This window comes from Neofelis nebulosa, chromosome 17 (genome assembly GCF_028018385.1).
Source record: "Neofelis nebulosa isolate mNeoNeb1 chromosome 17, mNeoNeb1.pri, whole genome shotgun sequence".
Lineage (NCBI taxonomy): Eukaryota > Metazoa > Chordata > Mammalia > Carnivora > Felidae > Neofelis > Neofelis nebulosa.
In genome coordinates this window covers 6,326,023-6,350,412 of record NC_080798.1, presented here as the reverse complement: position 1 = coordinate 6,350,412, position 24,390 = coordinate 6,326,023, and the positions used below count along the sequence as shown (strand labels likewise).

The 24,390-nt window shown below is 44.8% G+C and overlaps 3 protein-coding genes across 3 annotated transcripts; 1 reads left to right on the top strand and 2 right to left on the bottom strand.

The window, feature by feature from the left end:
* Positions 1-4,116: 4,116 nt before the first annotated feature.
* LOC131499607 (protein FAM90A27P-like) lies at positions 4,117-6,744 on the bottom strand. Its single transcript, XM_058707699.1, has 2 exons — positions 6,475-6,744; positions 4,117-5,579 (listed from the first exon to the last, which is right to left on the bottom strand). The coding sequence occupies exon 2, from the start codon at positions 5,484-5,486 to the stop codon at positions 5,088-5,090; it is 399 nt and encodes a 132-aa protein (XP_058563682.1). The 5' UTR covers positions 5,487-5,579; positions 6,475-6,744; the 3' UTR covers positions 4,117-5,087.
* Positions 6,745-7,036: 292 nt separating this feature from the next.
* LOC131500141 (protein FAM90A27P-like) lies at positions 7,037-7,854 on the bottom strand. Its single transcript, XM_058708916.1, has 2 exons — positions 7,688-7,854; positions 7,037-7,237 (listed from the first exon to the last, which is right to left on the bottom strand). Exons 1-2 carry the CDS (start codon positions 7,814-7,816, stop codon positions 7,037-7,039), a joined length of 330 nt encoding a protein of 109 aa, XP_058564899.1. The 5' UTR covers positions 7,817-7,854.
* A 15,095-nt stretch (positions 7,855-22,949) lies between these two features.
* Positions 22,950-23,891, top strand: LOC131500140 (vomeronasal type-1 receptor 4-like). The gene has a single exon (XM_058708915.1). It carries the CDS (start codon positions 22,950-22,952, stop codon positions 23,889-23,891), a length of 942 nt encoding a protein of 313 aa, XP_058564898.1.
* Positions 23,892-24,390: the final 499 nt, after the last annotated feature.

Genomic DNA, 24,390 nt, shown 5'->3' with positions numbered 1-24,390 from the left:
GAGAAAGAGCACATGTGTGCAAGCAGGGAAGGAACATAAAGAGATGGAGGTATAGAATCTGAAGCAAGATCTGGGTTCTGGGATGTCAACACAAAGCCTGACACGGGGCTTGAACCCACGAACTGCGAGATCATGACCTGAGCTGAGGTTGGATGCTCAACCTACTGAGCCACCCAGATGCCCCACAAATGTATATGTTTTAAATAGTTACATGTATGAAGAACTTACCAAAGTCAACACCCAAAAAACAAATGATCCAGTGAAGAAATGGGCAGAACACATGAATAGACACTTTTCCAAAAAAGACATCCGATGGCTAACAGACACATGAAAAGATGCTCACCATCATTATCAGGGAAATACAAATCAAAACCACAATGAAATACCACCTCATCCATGTCACAATGGCTAAAATTAACAACTCAGCAAACAACATGTTAGCAAGGATGTGACAAAAGGGGAACCCTTTGGTACTGTTGGTGGAAATGCAAACTGGTTCAGCCAGTCTGGAAAGCAGTATGGAAGTTCCTCAAAAAATGAAAAAGAGAACTACCCTACGACCCAGAAATTGCACCACAAGGAATTCATCCAAAGGGCTACAAAAATGCTGATTCAAAGGGGCACATGTATTCCAATGTTTATAGCAGCACTATCAACGTTAGCCAAAGTATGGAAAGAGCTCAAACGTCCATCAACTGATGAATGGATAAAGAAGATGTGGTATGTATGTATGTATGTATGTATGTATGTGTACACACACACACACACACACACAGACACACACACACTGGAATACTAATTGGTGATGAAAAAGAATGAAAACTTGCCATTTGCAACAATCTGGATGAACTAGAATATATTATGGTAAGCAAAAAAGTCAGAGAAAGACAGGTATCATGTGATTTCATGCCCTATGTGGAAATTGAGAAACTCAACAGATGAACAAAGGGAACAGGAAGGAAAAATAAGACAAAAACAGAGAGGGAGACAAAACCATAAGAGACTCTTAAATACAGAGGACAAACTCAAGGTTGCTGGATGGGGGATGGGTGGAGGAATGGGTTAAATAGATAACAGGCAATAAGGAAGACACATTTCCTATTGGTCCATGGGCGTCATATGTTAAAGGTGAATCACTGGGTTCTACTCCTGAAGTTAAGACTACGGTGTATGTTAACTGACTTGAATATAAATAAAGAAAATAAGGAAAATGAAACCACTTATTTTCACTAAATTTTTTTTTAAGTTTAAGCATGTGTGGATCTAGGAAGATCCACAAGTTTTTGGCAGAAAAGATAAAGAATAAATTCATAAAACGGAAAAGATAGTTACATGTACAAATAAATTCTTTTAAATAAAAAAATGGGGGACAAATATCTCCTTTCAAAGGTATTCAGTCCCGGGTTGGTCCAATCGACCAGCTGGGTAATAGAGGGAAAGAGTATCTAATGCCAGAGATTACACCATGAACACCAAATGCAAAGCAGGTGAGTCTTTGAGTCGAGATTTCCCTGTGAGTGTTTGTTAGTACTTGTCTCTAGATCACCTGCCTCAAACACACCCAGGACACTAACACAAATCACAGGTTCCTGAATCAACATAGTGAGAATTTCTTTTGAGGATCCTCAATTTCCACTTATCAAAGCATCTGGTGATAGTAGGGCTCACATTTCCAACTGCTCTTAGCTTTCTCCAACGTGCTGAGCAGTCGAGGGGACAAAGGAGCCTGGGGACTCACTGAGACTTGGAAGCTTATGTCTGTATCATGTTGTTATCCTGCAGTCCCTGATGGGAATCCTGGGAGTGTGGTTTCCGTTTCCAAGAAACCCCATTGCAGCAACCTGGGTAGCCCCAAGTTGAAGAACCGGTGCTGATGTGGAGTCTTTTGATCTCCCCCTGTCTTTTCACGGGTTTGGGGCCTTCGACCAGGGGGCTGCCTGGACAGTCCTATCACATTGCCTGTTAGGGACAGAGTCCTAGCAAGACAGAGAAGCTCTCCTGAGACACAATCTCACAGGGAAAAAGGGGACATCGGGTTTGCTCCCCTACTGAAATCCCACTCTGCTGAAAATGTGAAAGTTGAATGGACACGGTGCCCCTTATGTCCAGGGGTTTTCACGTGGAGCTGGGAGGCCATTCAGGAGGCAGGTCTTATGCCTGTCCTCACCAGGTGGAACCAGGAACTTTGAATGAGGCCAACCCACAAATATCTCCAGGACTGTGGATGAACATGCCTTTGAGTTCCTACAGTAACTGACTTTGGCTCAGCGAGAGCTTTAGCAACCAGTTGTGTTCAACCAGGATTGCATTTTTGCCACCAATACCAATCAAAATTCTTTGTAAACAATGTATTCGTGCGTCCCCTTTTGTCTTTAAAAGTCCCTGACTTCTCCCTTGTGAGACACTATGGGGATTGCCACCCAAGTCTGTATCCCCTGCATTGCAATTCTTTGATCCTAGATTAACGCTTTTGCTTAATTATTGCCTCCTGGCAATTTTAGGTGATGAGAGCCATTTGCTGTTGTTGATTCAAGACAGAGCTTTCCCCAGAATTAAAAGAGAAGAGAGGTTAATGATGTGTTATCTTTGCCCTCTCCCTCCAGCTTCCTGGCCTTGGTTGCATGTTACAAATAACCACAGTGGGTTTAACACCCAAATACCCAACATCCACACAGGTAAGGAAACAGTTTCTATCTCCTCCATCTCCAATAAGGTCACACAGAGCACTTCACTTGTGACATTTCTGGGCCCCACAGGTGGGCGGTTTTCTGAGACCAACAAGCAAGCCTCCGGCACCAGCTGGGTGTCCAAGAATTCAGCTCAATTCTGCCACCATCTACCCGAGACAGCAGCAAGTTCCAGGGTGAGGGCTCAGCCCCAAAGGCCACCCCACACACACATACACACTTCGAATGCCTGTTATCACCCGGGGTTCAGAGCAATGGGCGACAGACCAGAGGTTCCAACAACCCCTCCTTGAGTTTGATTAATTTGCTAGAGCAGCTCACAGAACTTAGGGAAACACTTACATTTATCACTCTATTAAAGAGCTGGGATGCGTCGCCCTCCTGGTATGGGTGTGTGCGCCAGCCTGGAAGCTCTCCAAATGCTCCACCTTGAGGATTTTATGGAGGCTTCCTCACGTGAGCAAAATGGATCATTAACTCCATTTCTAGCTCCGCCCTATGGGGGAGAAGGGAGGTGGGGGTGGGGCTGAAGGAAGGTGGTGGCTTGCTCTTGCTGGAGACCAGCCCCATCCAGGAGCCCACCCAGGGTCACCTATTAGCGCCTATTAGTGATAATGCTCTTATCACTCACAAGGATATTACAGGGACTTTAGGAGCCCTGTGTCAGGAACCTGGGGCAGGTTCCATATCCATATATATCCACATATCCATATATATATATATATATATATATATATATATATATATATATATATACATGTGTGTGTGTATGTATATATGTGTATAGTCTATATATATATACACATATTTTTCAAGTTTATTTATTTACTTGAAAGATCATGCTCACACAAGTGGGGAAGGGGCAGAAAGAGAGAGAGAGAGAGAGAGAGAGAGAGAGAGAATCCCAAACAGGCTCTAGGCTCATTGCACAGGCCAATGCGGGGCTCGAACCCACAACCGTGGGATCATGACCTGAGCTGAAATCAAGAATCAGCCACTTAACCACTGAGCCATCTCTACATATTTTTCTATTATCTCCTGCCACATTTCAAATCCGACCCAGCAAATGAATATCCCCAGGAGTGAACCAGTCATTATGGTAGTTAAAACTTACCAGGTGATTCTGATGTGTCAATTAAGAACCATTCCATTTTCACTCTTCAACCTGCATTTGGAATGCCTGGGATTGTTACTGAGAAACCCCAGATCCTGGTTCAGTAGGGCTAGCTTGTGCCTGAGAATTTCTATTTCCTACAAGTTACAGGTCCTTGGATTAGACTGTGCATTCCCTTTTGTCTTTAAAAGTCCCTGACTTCTCCCTTGTGAGACACTATGGGATTCACACCAAGGTCCTCATTACTCAGGTGAAATTGGATGAAGAAAAAGAAACTGACCTGAGGTGTAAGGAAAAATGACAAAAGTTGTAATACACGTTCCATTTCAGACAATTTTATTCATATTGAAAGAAAGTAGTCAAACATAACATTGCAACCATTTTTAATAACAAAATGTGCAAGGTTAAAAGAATATTCCCATTTCCCCAAGGCAAGGAGAATTTCCACTGAAATTCCTTCAAAGTCAAAATCTCGATAACCAGGAGAGGGCACTCTTCCGGAGGGTTCAGGCCTTCTCCACCATCACAGAGAGGCCTTTTCCCCAGTTACCCAAATACTAGTCATTTATCCACCCACACAGATGAATTAATAGCTTTCTATTCATGTTAGGGTACAACATAGCTTCCCCTTGTTGACTTAGTTTCTTAAATAACATCTGATTTACAAAGGACTACCCATGACAATTTCATACGCTCCATTCCCACCATGACTTAAATGTACAAAATGTAAAGGTGATGTCTGTCCGGTGACCCACAGTGTCACCTGGAGCCCCAGCAGGTGCACAGGCACCACCGGCAGAAATGCCGACTCAAGGGACACAGATGTTCCTGCCTCTTTTCCCACCTTTCAGCCACTTCCAGGGTGGGACATTGGTCACACTCAGTCATTCTCAGCAGGGGAAGAGACCAGGAGGTCCTCTCAGTGGAACACCGGGAACCTGTCTCTCCGAGGCCTCTGAGATGGGAGGGCTCTGACCAGCGGGTGGAGACTTCTCCAGAGGGAGACAGGAACAGTGGAAAACCTGGAGCCCTGCCACACCCTGTCCCATCTCATGTCCCATCCTCGCCCCTGCTGGCCTGGAACATGCCTGGGTGGTCAGGGTTAGGGGACAGCACAGGTCTGAACGGGGCTCAGACCAGGTGAGTCAGGTGGAGCCTGGCGTTCAAGACTGGGCATTAGGACCGGTATCTTCCCGGTCACTTGAGGTATCTGTTTGGATACTGGGGGGAAGCTGAGACCGGGACAACCCCCAGACCAGGTCACTGAGACCCACCTGGGAGGGGGGTTAGAAGAAGTTGAATCTTGCTTTCTTTGGAGGGTTCTGGGAAGGCTGCATGGGGACCTGGGGAGACCTCTTCCCCTGTGCCTGGATGCTGACTTTGGAGCTCTGGCCATGTGTTCCCGTGGCAGGCTGTGGGTGGGGCTTTGAGTCCACAGGAGGATGCTTGGCTTGTGCCTGGTGGTGACACACAGGACCCAGGGCCAGTGTCTTCCTGGCCGACGGGGGAACATCACGGGAGGAAACCTCAGGCCAGCTGGCTGTCGACTTGGAAATGAGAGCCTGGTCCCAGAGGGAGCTCTTTGGATCTTCGCAGGGCAAGTCCGCACCGCATCTTCGGGCTGGTTCACAAGCACGCACTTCAGGGGCCTTATAGAGGGGCCGTGTAGGGCAGGACGACCGCATGTCACCTGTCCTAGCAGGTGGCTGACCCGTGGGGACAGGGCCCAGGACAGATGGCTTCGTATTGGTTTGGGCGGGCAACGGCCTGGTGGGGCGCTGTGGGAGAAGGAACCTCATATTAGACACCTCAGGAGTCAGGACAAGTTGGGATTCTCTCTACGTCAGGGAGAAAGAAAGGAGCAACCCAATTTAAACAGACAACTCATGCAATACTAAGTGTCACCGAAAATGATGTGCTCGTAGTCACTGCACATTTGCCGAGATCCGCTCCTCAGAGGTGGTGGGGGGAAACAATTACAAGGCCCATCTGGTTTTTGCTGCTTATCAGATATGACAATTGAACCTTCCCTTGTCTTTGTTGTTAAGATCCAGGGAACACACAATGTGCAGAGTATAAATGGCAACCATCCTTTTCAAGGGTGATTTGGGTATTTACAAAAGTTTAAAAGAAGCCTCATCTTGGGCGTCTGGGTGGCTCAGTCGGTCAAGCGTCCAACTTCAGCTCAGGTCACGATCTCCCGGTTCATGGGTTCAAGCCCCGCCTTCGGCTCTGCACTTGTGGTGCAGAACCTGCTTGGGATTCTCTGTCTCTCGCTCTCTCTCTCTTTGCCCCTTCCCACTCATGTTTGCTCTCTCTCTTTGTCTCAAAACAAATAAATAAGGAAATAAATAAATAACTTTTTTAAAAGTCTGAATTATGAAAAAGATAAAAATAAATAAAAGAGGCCTCGTCTTGACATAGGATCACAGAAGGCATCCGACAGAACCCTTCACCTGTGCACAGAAATGCCCCCACCAGCGTTTGCTGGCTGACTTGCACAAAATCGGGAAAAAATACATTTTGAAAATAAAGAAGCTGGGATTTGAAAACTCCCAGGACGCCTGTGCGGCTCCTACAGTCCAGCCCGGAAGTGAACATGGCCCTGCACCCCCCAGCAAGTCACAGATGGAGACGCAGAGCTTCCTAGAAACAGGAGCGAGCAAGACTCACCCGCAGGTGGGCGCCCGAGTCCGCGGGTTCCCTGCAGGCGCTCTGCGGCTTCCGCTGGGGTCTCCCGGGTAATTTCCGGGGCAGGTCTTTCTCTTTCCGCTCCTCTTGCCTGCGGAACAAATCACGGGAACTGCCGGATGCCCCCGACCCCGGTGGCCACCACTGACTGGGAACCAAGAAGACCCCGGAGCCCAGTCGTTGGCCTGGTTTAGGGGCGACGGAGGCCCCGCGGCCCCTGTGGACTTTGCCAAGGCAGCTCCTTCCGGGACCTCAGCGCAGCCCCCGCTTCCAGGAAGCATCCCCTTCCCCGCCGTGGCTTCAGCATGAAATACTCTCACTTAGACTCCCTGCGCCTCTGCCGCGTGCAACACCCCAAGATAGACATTCCCGGCCCGACTCCTTGGAAATCCCGAGGACTCGAGGGAGCTCTGAGGTCAACCCCGGGCACCGCTTGCCTACTTCTCTCCGGTCCGTGCCTGACACAGCTGCACGGGGACAGCAGGGGGAGGGGCTCCCCGTCCTCGGGGCTCCGTTGCCCCAATCATTCTGACCCTGCGAGTCCTCACCTCTGTCCTGGTTCCTTCCCGCTGCCAGTCGTGTGGAAGGACCCTGGGGTGTGGCAGTCCTGAGGCCTCCTGGGTTCCAGGTTTTCATTCTTCCTGGAGCCCAAGGGCTGGGGGGCAAGGGCCCCACACCAGCGCTTCATGGGGCACCTTCTGCTGCTGGCCAGGTGCCCAAAGGCTCCGCAGTTCTCGCACTTCACCTGTGGATGGAGGGAGAGGGTCCTCCGTGAGCCCGCGGAAATCAGGGCAGAAATGAAAGGTTAACAAAAGGACAGGTATTTGGAGATCAGTCGAGTGGGGGGAGGACATAGACCCAGGGCCCCTGGCCAGGAAATCCGAGAGGCTATGGTCCTGCCCAGGGCCCATTTCACAGAAAGTGACCTGAGAGGAAGGAACTTCGTGGCTAAAGGTGATTACTATGAACTGGATTTGAGTGTGGCACCAAGCTGAACGTGACGCTAAATACGGAGTCAGTTTGCTCCTCAGAGGATCCGAATGGGCCAGTCTGCCAGCTGAGGCCCTCACAAACCCGGCCAGCCTTGGATAAGCAAGAATCCCTGAGGACAGAGACACACAGGTTTCTGTTGAAACCCGCTCTTTGGGGTCCATGCCGATCCTCTGGTTCTTGAAACATCCACGCCTCCGCTTACCCTGGTATTCTCCTCTTCTGGTGGGGGATTCCTCTGCCCCACCGGTCCCTTCTGGAGCTTCTTCAGGTTCTGAGTCATGGGGAGTCTTATGGGCCGCTGGTGTATGTAATGACGTGCCATCTGCCCCATGTCCTTGGGCCTCCGGTCATTCTTCCTCAGGACCTGATTGTTGGATTTCCTATTCACAAGCAAAGGACAAAAAAAAAGAAAAAGAAAAAGAAAAAGATGTAGACACAGAGACAGAAGTCCCTCATAGCCTTTTACCTCTCTGCATGGAATGGGTGGGGGACTCGCTGATCACTGAGTGACCCCCCAGTGATGGGGTCTTCTCATGAACTGAGGTCCCATTGTGTGCCATTTTGTGACCTGTTTTCCATCATTGCGTACTCCCAGAATAGGACACTGCCTGAGAAAAGGCCACTTGGAATAAACATGGTGAAATGAGATTGGCAGCCATGAATGTCTGTACAGGTCCTCCCCGAAAACCTCAGTGTCGCTCAGGCCTGTGTGCTGGGTTTTTGTCCAACTGCTTCCTCCAAGCTTAAAGCGTCTACCCATATTTATCAAAACCAATGAGCAGGCCAACACTATTGAGTTTTTCCCCCTACGCATTTCCAGAAAACTCACAATTTTCATAGAACATCTTCCTGAGAAAACCTGCCATTTCCTCTGACAAAGGTTTGCAGAGATTTGACGTGACGCTAATGAACACCTGTGAAATGTCATACGTGACCCCCGTAACCACATGCCAGTTCTCAACAGAGGCATGCACAAAGTCACACGGGGACACGCAACCTGTGGACGCCCGTGCCAGCTCACATCCACGTGCAAGCTCACAGAGAAAAGCCTGTGTGACGGTGAGGGACACACAAGTCAGAAGCCCCTTACCCACCCCACCCCTGGTCTGAGCAGAAGTCTACAGCCCACACCTGCGCCCGGAGGGGATTTTTTTTTTCCCCCCAGGCTCTACCCACGTCACTCCTGACGTTTGCCCCACCTCTCCTCTTGGTCTTTGTGTCTTTGTGAAGCCATGAGCCGGTCCACTGAAGGCTGACATTTCTTATTGGAGACACAGCGGGCACCTGGATCCTCTCCCGGCATCAGTGGGAACCGTAGCAGAACCTCCACGGCGGCATCAACGACCCATTTCTCTGTCATCGAGTCAATCTGACAGAGAGTAAAGAGAACCAAGATACAATCAGAGTTCTGCACGAGGAAGCCTTGAGATATGAGAAGATAATAAACCAGCTCCCAATTCTGTGAGTTCTTCCACTCAGTGTTAATCAGAGAGTAAAGGCTCTTTCCTCTGGTTCAACAGTGAGTTTGCCCATGACCTCCACGCGGGGGAGCCCTGTGCTCAGGGAATGCTGGCGGTCCCAGGAGGGAACTGAGATTCCTGTACCCTGCCCTCTGATCACTGCACATCCCTGTAATTGGCCAGCCGGCAAATATCCACATCGCTAATCACGGGCTTTCACCCATGGTCACCATCATGGGAGGGGAAGCTGCCTCAGCACTAGACTGGGAGGCCACCTCCTTCCTCCACATGCCACCTGCCCAACCTCTCCCACACTTACATCTCTCTGCGGAATTCCAAGCTGCTTTAAGAACTCTTTCCCCTGTTCCATGGAAAGCCTGTCGGGGTCCATCGGGGTTGGTCAGTCCCAGGGACTCTGTTGCCCTGTGCGGGATAGAAAATGAAACCGCTGAACGCTGCACACCCCTGGACACCCCCCCGCCCCCTCCATGCTCAATGCAGCCAGCTCCTACCTCTCTGCCCACCATCTCCCCTTTCACCTTTTGTTCAAACTACACGTGCATATCCTTCTACTAGTAACATAGTACCAATGAATGAGAAATAAGACGATAGATTTTTTCTAAATTTCTCCACTAGACTTAACATGTTTTATATATACATGAAATGCAGATTCCATATTTAGAGACCTTATGTAATACACCATAAAACCCTTGGAAAAAAGTGATCACATAGTTGGTTTCAAAGAGAAAATTCAAAATGTAAGAAAACTGGATATTTTACATTCTCTAGTTCCCCTCTGGCATAACTGAACAAAATTAAATATAACTACATTATTTAACTTCTTTATCAGATGAACTATTTTCAAACTATGCAATATATTTCCAGCAATTTCTGAAATCAGATTCCTTAAAATCAAAAATGAAATTCAAATGGAAATTATAAAAAAGAGAAAAAAGATAAAACAGTTTATGCCAAAACTTAGGAGCAGGGCAAAACGTGGTTTAGGGGTAAATTCCTTAGTCTACACACGCATATTATATACAAACATAAAATTTATAGGAAGTTTTGATCTTAAGAAATTGGAGCAAGGAAAATAAAAGATTACAAAAGGAAGAAAGAAATGAAATTGATGAATCAAAAACCAAATAGGATTAGGAGTGCTTGGCTGGCTCAGATGGTGGAGCATGAAATTCTTGAAATCGAGGTGGTGAATTTAAGTCCCACATTGGGTATAGAGTTTCCCATAAACAAACAAACAAACAAATAAACAAACAAACAAGTAAATAAAAGCTAATGGGAAAATGAAGCATAATAGGAAAATATATTGTACCTTCGAAAACAGCAATAGAGTACCTTATCCGAGACTGTCATAATAAAAAGACAATAAAATTTATCGTAATAGATTATATTAGGAGGAAAAAAAAGACGAGGGGCATGTGGGTGGCTCAGTCGATTAAACTTCCGACTCTTGATTTTGACTAAGGTCATGATCTCACGGTTGATGAGTTTGAGCCCCGAAATGGGCTCTGCACTGAGACTGTGGAGCCTGTTGAGATTCTCTTTCTCTCTCTCTCTCAAAATAAATACATAAACTTAAAAAAAAAAGACCATTTTCCCATAGAAACAGGAAGGAAAGGGGTCAGGGAATCTGTATCTAATCTCAGGGAAACATATTTGAAAACCTAGAATAAAGTATATGTTCCTTTTCAATTTTTATTTTATTTAAGTAAACTCTGTGTCCAACATGGGGCTGGAACACCTGACCCCCTTTTCACATTTTTTAAAAAACGTTTATTTATTTTTGAGAGAAAGAGTACCAGCGAGGGAGGGGCAGAGAGAGGGGGACAGAGGATCTGAAGCAGACTCTGTGTTGACAGCAGCAACCCCGATGCGGGGCACAAACTCATGAACTCTGAGATCCCTGAGATCGTGACCTCAGCCAAAGTCAGACGCTCAGCCAACTGAGCCACCCAGCCACCCCTATCCTTTTCACATTTCAAATGGCCAAAACTGAGTAAGGAGGAAGCCTTTCCCAAGTACAAATGAAGGTAGAGTAATTCTTGTCTCTCCATTCGACTGGGAGCTTCATAGCTCAGGTACTGCTGTTTTATTTACAGGTTCAGGATCAGGGTTCCGAATTTCAACCAGCTTTCAAACAAGTTCTCATGAATACACTGGCATAAAAGATAAATTACTAAATCACCCACAGTTTTAAAAACCCTGGGTCTGGGTGATCATTCTCTGTAATGATCTAAAAGTTAACATTTGCTTGGGGCTCCTGGTTAAGGTCTGACTCTAGATTTCTGCTCAAGTCATGATCTCACGATTCTTCAGATTAGGCCCCAAGTCAGGCTCCTCACTGGCAGCACGAATCCTGGGATGCTCTCTCTGACCCTCCCCTGCTCATGCTCTCTCTCCCTCTCGCTCCCTCTCTCTCTCTCTCTCAAAACTTTAAATAAACTTTAAAAATAAAAAAGGGCCATCTGGGAGGCTCAGTTAGTTGAACAACCACCTATGTTTGTGCTCAGGTCATGATCTCAGGGTTCTGGGATAAAGCCCCATGTCTGGCTCCTTGCTGAACATGAAACCTGCTTAAGATTTTCTCTCTCTCTCTCTCTCTCTCTCTCTCTGCCCCTCCCCCCAATCACTCTCTCTCTCTTTCTCTCTCTCTTAAATAAAATAAAATAATAAAAGTTAACATTTGTCTAAAAATTAACATTTTTGAAATAGTTTTTTAATCAGGCTCTGTGCTAAAAATTCCATTAGTTAAGGGGCGCCTGGGTGGCTCAGTTGGTTGAGCGTCTGACTTCAGCTCAGGTCATGATCTCACAGCTCGTGAGTTCGAGCCCTGTGTCCAGCTCTGTGCTGACAGCTCAGAGCCTGGAGCCTGCTTCAGATTGTGTGTCTCCCTCTCTCTCTGCCCCTCCCCCACTCATGCTCTGTCTCTCTCTGTCTTAAAAATAAATAAACATTACAAAAAGTTTTTAAAAAATAAAAAAATTCAAGTAGTTAAGGAATCCTTACTTCAACACGTAAAATGGCCCTCTCCCCTTATTTCCTCCTATTTCTGTGAGGGGTAAAGGGAGGCCCCAAATAGTCATGGAAACTAACCTGTGATTTTGTGTCTGTCAGTGGCCACTCAGATAACGTAGACGCTGGTCCAATACTACTGGACCCAGAAGGGTTTCCGGGATGACTGAGAAGGTCAGGTCTTCTGCTGGGCTTTTATACAGCTCAGGAATCCCAGGAAATCCCCTTCCACCAATAATCAGCTTATCCTAATTGAGTGTGAGCTCATCTTTGTGTGTGAGCTGGTTTTAGCCGGCTCACCCAGGATGAGAAAGGACGTTTTATTGGAAGAAATGTTTATTGAGTTATTGAGTGTTTACACCCTCAGCACTTTCATTGTATCTCATATGTCTGTGTCTGATACAAGACACTATAATTTGGTCTTTGCCATTCCCAGGGATTTTTAAAAGATAAACCTATAACTAGGCAATTTTAACACTATACACAATGCTGAAAATGTTTACACACATGTTGCCAATGGGAGGGGTTGTGCCTGCATGGGGGCGGGGCTCTATTTGAGATCTCTGAACCTCTGCTCAGTATCGTTTGAGCCAAAAATTGCCCCAAAGAATAAAATCTCATTTTTAAAAAATAGTTACGCATATGCCAACGCACTGGCTGATTCCTTCTGCATCTTGCTGCAGATGGGATAAGGTTAGTCTCCCCAAGGCAAGGAGCTCATTGGCATCCAGGGATTCAAAAACCAAGGGGGAAGAATGGCTTTCTTTATGCACGGAATCAGAGCCCCGCTCAGATGCAGGGAATGCCAGCATTCCCGGACTCCACGGCCAGGGCCAGGTTCCAAGATAGCGCAGGCAGGATGCTGCTCTCCGGTCCCCAGGGGACCTGCAAACCAGCAGGTCTGGCTGAGCTGGGAGGGAGATGCTCTGCCATGGAAAGGGATCTCGGGAAGATTTGTTTATGAGGACAGAGGGGTGCAGAAGGAGATGGGCGGAGCTCAGCAGAATTCACAGGGAGGCATTTCGCTGGGTGGGGTCGGCATTCAGGTGGGTTTCTCCACCCACATGCTTCCTGACTCTCTCCTAGGACTGGGGAAAGGGAAGGCTCTTCTGCATTTCAGAGTCCTTCTGCCAGGGGATGCGGGGGTGATGTGGGGGTGGGTATATTGATGACCCATTCCTCAAAACGCAGGGGTGATGTCCAAGATAATCTCATCTGAAGGCGAAGCTCAGAGAATTAGGAGGAGAAAGAGAAGGGGGAGGAGGAAGGAATGACTGGTTTCAGGTAAATGTCCCATCCTAGATGGATTAATGTGTTCTCCCTGTCTCTACCAACACCATATTCTTAGACCTTGAAAACGTTGATTTCTCTACCTCCGATGTTCCAGCCTAGTGAGTTTTTAAAACCACTTTGTTCCCTCGATTCTCATTCAAGTCAAGGTTGGCTCACTCGAAAAATAAAAACAGATTATTTTTGTGGTTTTATGTATTCTAATGTGAAAAGCATTTAGAACGGTTTCCAGTAAATGGAAAATGGTAAAATTCTTTGTTTTTGCTCTTCTCAAAACTACTTTAAACCCTGTTATTTCTCTAAAATTTCTTGATTACAAAGTGCTTCATTACACCTTTCCTCAGTATCTTAATTCCCTGTCACTCAGAGTGTGAACCACAGATTGGCAGTATTCGCATCAGAGATCTTCCACAAATGGAGAAGCTTTGGTCCCACCCAGCATTTTTCTATAAAGTTCTGCTATTTAACATGGTCTCCAGGTAATCATTGAGTACATGAAAATTTGAAAAGTGCATTACTTTTTTTTGTAAGAAATATACCAGTAAGTTTATTTCAAATTAAAAAAAATTTTTTAACGTTTATTTATTTTTGAGACAGAGAGAGACAGAGCATGAACGGGGGGAGGGTCAGAGAGAGAGGGAGACACAGAATCTGAAACAGGCTCCAGGCTCTGAGCTGTCAGCACAGAGCCTGACACGGGGCTTGAACTCACAGACTGTGAGATCATGACCTGAGCTCAAGTCGGACGCCCAACCGATGGAGCCACCCAGGTGCCCCAGTAAGTTTATCTCAAAATCTATCTGCATACAAAAGTGTTTATGTTTATAAGGAGTAAAGTGCATTTCTAAGTCACCCTGCACCTCCTGAAAAATACACAACACTATGTATGATTTAAAAAAGAGCTCCTAGGGGCGCCTGGGTGGCTCAGTCAGTTGATTGTCTGACTTGGCTTGGGTCATGATCTCACAAACTGTGAGCCCCATGTCGGGCTCTGTGCTGACAGCTCAGAGCCTGGAGCCTGGTTCGGATTCTGTGTCCCCCTCTCTCTATCTGCCCCTCTCTCACTTGCTCTGTCTCTCTCTCAAAAATAAGTAAAAACATTAAAAAAAGTTTTTTAAAGAGCTCTTAGATATGCATATAGGTGCGTATTAGATAGGTGGACAGGTGCTGGATAGACAGACAATCTGTGTTGCTTCCATGCCTGTATGTTTTTTTGTTCCTCAAAAATATTGTATTGATGATAGTTGTTAACAACTCTCGCGTTACCCTCTTTCTTTCAATCAGTATCTAAGACTAAATTAAAGAATATTATTCTTCCAGGGAGCGTGTGTGACTCAGTCAGTTAAGCATCTGAGTCTTGATTACAGTTCAGATCATGATCTCATGGTTGGTGAGACTGAGCCCCATGATGGGCTCCGTGGGATTCTCTTTCTCCTTCCCTCAGTGCCCCTCCCCCACCTATGTGAGAGCACCGACGTTCTCTCTCTCTTTCTCAAAAAGAATTTAAAATTTTTTAATTAAAATAAGTATTATTTCCCCAAAAAGTTACTTATTGAAACCATCAGATCGCTCATATCAACTGAAACGGTTCTTGCAACCCTTTCCTTTTGTCTTGGGGTAAATTAACAAGTCTTCTCGCGAGTCTTGCCAAATGTGTTTTCATTTCAGAAAATGTTTCCCTTCAGAATTTTATGTCCATATAAAATTGACAGTGGGAATGCCTGGACTCTCTTTAACCTTGAACTGAAGTGGAAACACTGCTTGGATTTTGTCCTTGAGCGCTGGGCTATGCAGAGATAGATCGGGAGTTTGGGACAGAAGCCCTATGTATCCCCATTCTCATGGAAACTTCAGCCCCGCTCACACTGCTTCTTAGAAGGACGATGTTCTAATCTTTCCTGAGATTCCCCCTCTTCCGTTGTCTCCTCACTGCAGTATAATTGATTCTAAGCGGGAAAAGGAAAATGCTGGCCGCTGAGAGGAGAACTGTCTTACTCGATTATTCTGTTTTACGCAAATTCTGATTTTTTTCAAAAAACAATTCTTCTGTAGGCAGCCGGGAAAAAGAAAGAGGCGCTGCACCCCACACGGGATCTGTGAGGCAGAGTCCAGCTTCACATCACCACAGTTAGCATAGTTAGCAGTCTTCTGTCATCAGAAGACATACCTTCAGGTGGACCTGTGGGTGGAGACAGAAGTCCCAGGTCTGCATCACAGAGGAATGGAGCAGTCATGAAGGAGACCCAAGTATGGAAGCTGGAGCCAAAAGAAGGAAGTGGACCCTCCCCTCGCCCACCCTTCTCCAGTCCTGCACACCCTCCACCTCCCCTCTTGTCATATCGTGCATATATTTTTGTTGACTCTGTGTATTCCTCATGCAACCCCTACATCACAGGGGTCCACCTTCACTCTCTGGAAATCTTGGTTATGATACCATCCTTTCCACAAATTTGAAGGTGAGAAGCTTCCCCAAGAGTTGTTGCCAATTCTCAGGGATCAATACTCTCATGATTTTCTCTGTTCTCCCCTTAACCTTCCCCCATAAAACCCATCTTTGCCTCATATCCACACAGACCTAGAACTCAGCCCCCAACATCGCCAACCTGAAAGAATCCATGTGGAGACAAAATGGGCTAGTTCTCCATGTGGTCTTTATTAAAGACTCTGAAAGCATGATGGTGGGCAAGGAGCCCTGGCACACCCAGCAGTGTAATGAGTGCAAATCCGCACAGCACCTAGTTCGCTCCCAAGTGCCTCCCAGGCCACTCTGCCATGAGATTCCTTGGTTCTCCCCCAGCAGGCCCTCACTCATGGCTGCATCTCCTCTAAATGGGCACCCCCCTTGCCCCCAACATTTGGCACTAGTCTTCCACTTTTAGAGAACAATTCCTTTCACCCAAGGGTTTTCTGCAAACAGCTCTTGAGATTCTTCTAGACTTAGGGAATGAATGCCTCTTTAGCATTATCCAAACACTCAATACAGCCATTTATTTTTTTTTTAATTTTTTAACGTTTATTTATTTTTGACACAAAGAGAGACAGAGCATGAACGGGGGGAGGCTCAGAGAGAGAGGGAGACACAGAATCCAAAGCAGGCTCCAAGCTCTGAGCTGTCAGCACAGAGCCTGTCATGGGGCTCGAACTCACAGACTGTGAGATCATGACCTGAGCTGAAGTCAGACACTTAACCGACTGAGCCACCCAGATGCCCATTAATACAACCATTTCTATAAGTTGCTTATATACAGATATATTTCAATATATACACCTATATCTATCAGTACATACAAACACACACATATGTATATATATCTACATATCTATCTATCTATCTATATCATGTTATATAACTCTTTATAACCTCTAGTAACCATCAAGAATTGTGAAGCATCTTAGATTTTACCCTGCTTGCAGACTAACAGATTGAGATCCCACAGATTCATGGCGCTAACATGAAGATTGACTCTCCTGGGTCCCAAACAAGGACTTTATTACTCACAGCACAGAGGGCAGTGTGAGCTTCACTTTCCACTAGTTCCTTTGTCCTGCAAGCCCTGTGGGGCTGTGCAGAAAGGCTCGGACAGATCCTGCACGCACAGTGTGTTAATGACACAGCTGAGGAAACATCAGTATTTGAAAGAGGGCATCTAATGCACCTGCCCACACTTACCTTTTGAGGGAGGCATTGGATATATTTTCCTGGACAGCAAATAAATCTGTTCCCTGCCCCAAAATGAGATACTATCTTTATTTTCCAAGTTTATTTGCTATATGATCTAGAATGAACGCTGTCATTGCTTCCTCCAAGAAGATATCACAAATATGAGAAACCCATGGAGCTTTTCAACAATGTCAATCCCTCATTACTATACTCTCTTGGCTTCTGGTCAACTTTCCCATCCCATTGGTTACTCTAATGTCACCCACAGGGGCTGGGATTAAATCCATTCCATATTTCTCATGCAATTTTGTTTGTTTATTTATTTTTGAGAGAGAGAGAGAGAGAGAGCAAGCAGAGGGGCAGAGAAAGAGAGAATCGCAAGCAGGTTTCACACTGTCAGCACAGAGCCTGACGTGGGCTCGATCCCACAAATGGTGAGATCATGAGCTGAACAGAGATCAAGAGTTGGATATTCAACTGACTGAGCCCCCCAGGCTTCCCTCTCATTTAGGTTTAAAATTTTTTTTTTCAACATTTTTTATTTATTTTTGGGACAGAGAGAGACAGAGCATGAACGGGGGAGGGGCAGAGAGAGAGGGAGACACAGAATCGGAAACAGGCTCCAGGCTCCGAGCCATCAGCCCAGAGCCTGACGCGGGGCTCAAACTCACGGACCGCGAGATCGTGACCTGGCTGAAGTCGGACGCTTAACCGACTGCGCCACCCAGGCGCCCCCCCTCTCATTTAGGTTTAAAGCGTGATCCATCCACTGATGTCAGCGGTAGGCTGAGGCCAACCTGCTCTATGGACCTTACCAATGCTGCTCAGGATTCTGGATACATTCAGCCTTACAAATTTCGTAAAAATTCAGGGTTTAACTTTGAAGGCCAGATAACTCTCCTTAATTTTACATATTGACATTTCCACTTGACCCAAGAAAATAATTCCACAGCATGATATATTATTTACCGTATAGACTCTGCCTATGCCAGAAAGGAGGGCATCCAGGACATGTGCAATATCAGACCCCCAACACTCCAGCTTTTCCACTTTGTGCCTTAACCTAGAGTAGCAATACTCACATCATTTTTTATACATTGCACATCATGATATCCTTGTGGGTGGTTGCAAAGAGGGAAGTATAAAAGATGGATTCATAAAGAGGCATGTACTGCTCTCTTCTTGCATACATGGATATGATGGCTAGATACACATACATGCGTGTGAGTGTAATTTTTGAGATATGGTGGGACTGTGGGAGTCCATGTGAGTGTGAGTCGTAGTAGGCATGTATGATTTTGGCTGAGAGTTTGTACATAGGGATGGGCATGAGTTGGTGAGAGAATATGTGTGTCTATAAGTATGTGAGTATATGTGACTGTGTATGTGATTTATATGGAGGTGTGTGCATGTGTTTGTATGTGTGTGCATGTGTGTGTGCTCACATGCATGTGCAGTAGAGGCTGCCCACCGTATGGCTCTCATCCCAGGCTTGGAATTTGACAGGCATTGGATAGTGGGCCTGGATAAGATGTAGATTTGTTTGTAGGAGAAAACTAATGGGTAATCTGAACTCCTATTTTATATTTCTTCATGTGTTACAAAAGCAACAGTTCTCATTACTGAAAATACATCAAAATATAAGTATGGAAGACTGTGGTAACCATCCAGTGCTCTTGAATTGCATATGTAGCATTTATTTCACAGAAAAGGAACCATCTGAGGCTTAATTTAGACTCCCAAATTAATTGGCATTGAGTGCCTGTCTTTGAGTTTCAACTTTTGAAAACCCTCAGGTATTTTTTCTGGTACCAACTTTTTGCTTCTAATTTAATGGTAGTTCACCTCTGTGGTCTGAAGATTAGGAAGAAATCACTCTTGGGTGGAAGAACTTGTCAGCAAAGCAGATCCAGGGAGAGACACCTACTCGTTCCCAGTCCCTCACCTGTCAGACCTCTGTGTTTTGCTCCCCTCCACGTGAGACCTGTCTGCCTTCAGGAATGGAAAACAGCCTGTACCAGTCATTTCAATGGTCCCTTTGTAGTTATTAACTGGAAATTGGTAATTGGTTGCGGTAATTACCAACTTCAGAAAACAAGTTCTTTATAAATGTTCTCAGATCCCCAGCCGGCGCTGTCATGGCCACTAAAGGTGAAATGATAATTGCAATTCTGAAGGGAGGGGAGGTCACGATCACTGCCCCATAACACAGGGTCTCGTGGCTGCCTCCCTCCCACATGCATGAGCCCTCATGACCTTGCACTGAGTTCACCATCCACACGGAGGGATGTTTCTGGGAAAATATTTTCCATTTCAGTCTGAGAAGCAAGTCTATAAGGTATAGATGTCTATGGGGAGTAAATGTGGGTAAGTGATTGTATATGAAACGGGGATTATTCTGGGTTTGAAACGGATCCAGTGTCATAGCCACAGAAACATGAGCTTAGTAAAGAGAGATGGGGTCCTAGACTTTACCCAATGCCTGCTGGCTCCTGGTGTGATTTATTGTAATCCACAATGACAATGATTGTGGGTATTTAGTCCAGTGAAAAGGAATCCTGATTTTTCAGGTAATTTGAGCCAGAGTTATTTTTTTTTTTAACGTTTATTTATTTTTGAGGGACAGAGAGAGACAGAGGGTGAGCACGGGAGGGGCAGAAACAGAATCGGAAACAGGCTACAGACCCTGAGCTGTCAGCACAGAGCTCGACGTGGGGCTCGAACCCACAAACTGTGAGATCATGACCTGAGCAGAAGTTGGACGCTTAACCAACTGAGCCACCCAGGCGCCCCATTTTTTTCCCTGGCCTGTACATCTGAAAGCAATTGCTTTCAGCCTACCTTACAGGAATCAAAGACCAACTTGGTAGCATTACTAGAGGTGTGCCTGTAATCCCTACATGTTTATAATAAGGACTAGGATAAATAAATCTGTACGGGGGGTGCCTGGGTGGCTCAGTCGGTTAAGCAGCCGACTTCGGCTCAGGTCATGATCTCGCAGTCTGTGAGTTCAAGCCCCGCGTCCGGCTCTGTGCTGACTGCTCAGAGCCTGGAGCCTGTTTCAGATTCTGTGTCTCCCTCTCTCTCTGACCCTCCCCCATTCATGCTCTGTCTCTCTCTGTCTCAAAAATAAATAAACGTTAAAAAAAATTTTTTTTAAAATAAATCTGTACGAATCATGCAATCTTGTGAACAAACAGGATATCCCAATGACAACTGCCAGAATAGAAATGTTTTCTCTAACTCTGAGTATGTTGTGCTTAATGGAGACAGTAGTATCTCTGCTGAAAATATCATGGTCTGTGGATTACGGTGAGACTGTTTTCTTCTGGAAGCTATTGAAACTAGCATTTAAGGAAAAGACAGTTCTGTAATAATGTGTTTCAAAGAGTAGCTGTTAGGCTCACGTGTATCCTATGGTGTTTTCTGTGGTATCAGTTGTAAATTCTATAACATCGATTTGTAAAGCACACAACGGTCCTGTATTAGAGTTTACAATTTGCATATGTCATATTTTAATATATTTCAGAGAACTTACCACATGGTTAATAGTTCCTAACCTGGTATTAATAAATAAGCATATGATCTAAATTACTAATACTTCAGTTTTTACCTTACTCTATTTTATCCCATATTAGAATTCAACATCCCATACTTCAGGGCAAGACATGAGATTATGATAGGTTTCCTTATACTTTTGTTCTTGACATAAAGGCAAATGCCCCAAAGGTTTTTTTCTTTGTTTCCATCCTACTCTTGAGTCATTCTTGCTTGCATTCATTCAATTCAATTTGTCATGGGACAGGTTCCTATAACATGAATCTGCAATCAGTGCATCTACATTTTATTAAATCTCTAAAGCTTTATTCATTTTGATATTGGTCTACAGAACAAATCTTTACACATCGTGAAAGTTATAACAAAAATTATAAAGTAACATACTATCAAGCTAAAATAAAAAGGCAAAGCTAAAACCAAAACTCTATATATAGATTTTTCAAAGAACACAGCTGTCTAGCTTACTTAGCATAGTATAGCCATTAGATGCACTGTGTCTGCAAACAACTCAGCCAGATTCAAGTCCACACTTTGCCCCAAGTACGGTATGAATTTAGGCAAATCACCTATCCTGTCTGCATTCTCCTTGTCTTTAAAATGAAAGGGATAGTGTGATGACTCAGAGTTTTGTTTAAAAAGTAAGTTACAACATGTATGAACCTCATAGCAATGGCTCGTACATTGTTATTTGCTTTAAACGCTTGGGGCGCCTGGATGCCTGAGTCAGTTGCACATCTGACTTCAGCTCAGGTTGCGATCTCATGGTTCTTGAATGTAAGCCCTACATCGGGTTTGCTGCTGTCAGCACGGAGCCTGCTTTGGATATCCCAATGCTCACTCTCTCTCGAAACTGAATAAACAATTTTTAAAAAAGGTTATATACTCAACTCTTGAAAATCTCTTTAAAAATTAATATTTCTCTTGTTAACCTTTATTGATATACAATTGACATGCCAAAAATCGCACATATTTAATGTATATATTTTGATGAGTTTGGAAATCTGCTTACCTATGTGATGCCATCACCACAATCAAGGTACTAAAATATCCAGCACTTCCAAAACATTCCTTGTGTTCCTGTGTGTGTGTGTATGTGTGTTTGGTCAGAGCACTTCACTTAAAGTATAGGCTCTTTTCATAATTGGAAGTGCACAATACTGTACTACTAACTATAGTCACCATATTGTACAACAGATCTCTACAACTCACTCATCTTGTAAAACTGAAACTTTACACACATTGAACAATTCCCCATTCCCCCTCCCTCCAGCCCCTGGCAACCACTGTTCTATTCTCTGCTTCTATGGGTTTGACTATTTTAGATTCCGCATGTAGGTGAAACCATACCGTATTTTTCCTTCTGTGGTTCGCTTATTTCACTTAGCATAACGTCTTCTATGTTCATCCAAGTAGGAGTTCCTTCTTTTTGAAGCTTAGATAATATCTCATTGTATGTATATACTCCACTTTCCTCATCCATTCATAGTCAATGGGCATTTCAATTGCTTCCATAACTTGGCTATTGTGAATGATGCTGTAATGAATGTGGGAATGCAGACACCTCTTTGAGACCTTGGTTTCAATTTTTTTGGATATATACCAAGAAGTGGGATTTCTGGATGATGAGATAGTTCTATCACATTTTTTTTTTTTTGAGGAACTTCTATACTTTTCCATGGTGGCTGCAATATTCTACATTTCTACCAGTAGTGTATAAGGACTCCAATTTTTCCACATCCTTACCAACATTTGTTATCTTTGGGGCTTGGAAGATACTAGTCATTCTAACAGATGTGAGATAACATCTCATTGTGGATTTGATCTGCATTTCCCTGATGATTAGTAGAGTCGAGCACCTTTTCATATCCTTGATCATTCATATGTTCTTTGGAGAAATGTCTATTCCTAAAGTTGCCCATTTCTTAATTGGGTTATTTGGTGGTTTCTTCTATTGAGTTGTTGGAGATTCTTATGTTTGGTATATTAACCCCTTGTCAGATGAATGCTTTGAAAGTATTTTGTCCCGTTCCATAGATTGCCTTTTCACTTTCGTGATTATTTCCTTTGCTCTGCAGAAGCTTTTTAGTTTTATATAATCCCACTTGTGTTTTTTTTGGTTTTGCTGCCTCTGCTGTTGATATCAGATCCAGGAAATCATTGCCAAGACCAATGCCAAGAAGATTTTCCCCTATGTTTTCCTGAAGGGGTTTTACAGTTTCACATCTTATGTTTAAGTCTTTCATCCATTTTGAGTTGATTTGTTGTGTATGGTCAAAGATAGGGGTCCAATTTCACCCTTTTACATTTGGATATCTAGTTTTCTCAACACCATTTCGAAGGAGAAACTAGTGATAAGTGGAGAATATTGGATTTTAGTTGACAAGACGCATGATGCCCACACCTCATATTCCCATGCAGGATCCTCTGGTTCTGAAGATAAATCTCAGTGACTGGAAACTGGCAGAATGGCCTCCAGGGATTTGGTCATAGGAGTGATCTTCTTAACCCAAACCGTGGTTGGAATCTTGGGGAATTTCTCTCTTCTTTACCATTATCTCTTCCTCTCCTTCACTGGGTGCAGGTTGAGGCCCACAGATTTGATTGTCAAACACCTGGTTGCAGCCAACTCCTTATCCCTCCTCTGTAAAGGAGTCCCCCAGATGATGGCAGCTTTCGGGTGGAACAATTTTCCAGGTGATTTTGGATGCAAACTTCTTTTCTATCTTCACAGAATAGGCAGGGGTGTGTCCATAGGCAGCACCTGCCTCTTGAGTGCCTTCCAGGCCATCACAATCAGCCCCCAGAAGGCCAGGGGGATAAAACTTAAAAGGAAAGCTCTCAAGTACATTGACTTCTCTATATTCCTGTGCTGGACCATCTACATGCTGGTAAATATCATTTTCCCTATCCACGTGACTGGCAAACAGAACAACATGAGCATCTCAATGAGAAAGGATTTGCAATACTGTTCTGGGACAACTAATAACAAAATCACACAATTGCTACATGCAGTGTTTTTATCATTCCCTGATGTGTTATGTTTGGGGCTCATGGTCTGGGCCAGTGGCCACATGGTCTTCATCCTGCACAGGCACAGGCAGAGGGTCCAGCACATTCACAGCACTAATGTCTCCCCCAGATCCTCTCCTGAGTCCAGAGCCACCCAGAGCATCCTCGTCCTGGTGAGCACCTTTGTGTGTTTCTACTCCCTCTCCTCCATCTGCCAAGTCTTTATTGCTGTTTTCGATAATCCCAGCTGGTTGCTGGTGAGCGTCTCTGCCTTCATCAGTGGATGTTTCCCAACTGCCTGCCCCTTTGTTCTCATGAACTGTAACTCCTGTGTGTCCAGGTTCTACCTTCCCTGGCTGAGGAACACAACATCCACGAAAGTGATAACAAACGTGTAAACTGTACATTTTTGCACAGTGTACAGTTGTTACTTCATTCATTCCCCGAGCTGCCAGCATAATGATGCAACAATCACACCCCAGGAGAGTGGTCAGCAAGCCAGAATGAGCATCTGTCCCAATAAAAAACAATCAGTGGTAATAGTAAATGTAAATGAAATATTAATGCAATTATTATGAAAATACTTATGTAATTGAAATTTTGTTCACATTTCCAGTGAAATAGTTTGGAATCTGTGCAATTAAAAAATGTTCCTGAAACAATCTAGAGATTGTGAGGGAGTATTTGAGTGTTGTAATTTTTAATTTGACATACTAAATATATCCAGAAATTAACTACGCTTGGAATTGTTGGAAAAGTTGCAAGAGAAGTTAACATGTGAGACGGCCATTCAAGAAAGTGAAGAAAAGAATGTTCTCAAGTAATAATGAAGTAGGATGGGGTGATGGTGGAGTGCAAATTCAGGTTCAGTTAGGAACATTTGGGACTAAGTTATAA

Excerpts from the sequence above, each read along its gene's own strand:
- LOC131500140 (XM_058708915.1), top strand. The coding sequence starts at position 22,950 with ATGGCCTCCAGGGATTTGGTCATAGGAGTGATCTTCTTAACCCAAACC.
- LOC131500141 (XM_058708916.1), bottom strand. The coding sequence starts at position 7,816 with ATGGGGCAGATGGCACGTCATTACATACACCAGCGGCCCATAAGACTC. Across the intron at positions 7,238-7,687 it reads CAGAAGAGGAGAATACCAGG|GTGAAGTGCGAGAACTGCGG; the intron begins GTAAGCGGAGGC and ends CTCCATCCACAG.
- LOC131499607 (XM_058707699.1), bottom strand. The coding sequence starts at position 5,486 with ATGCGGTCGTCCTGCCCTACACGGCCCCTCTATAAGGCCCCTGAAGTG.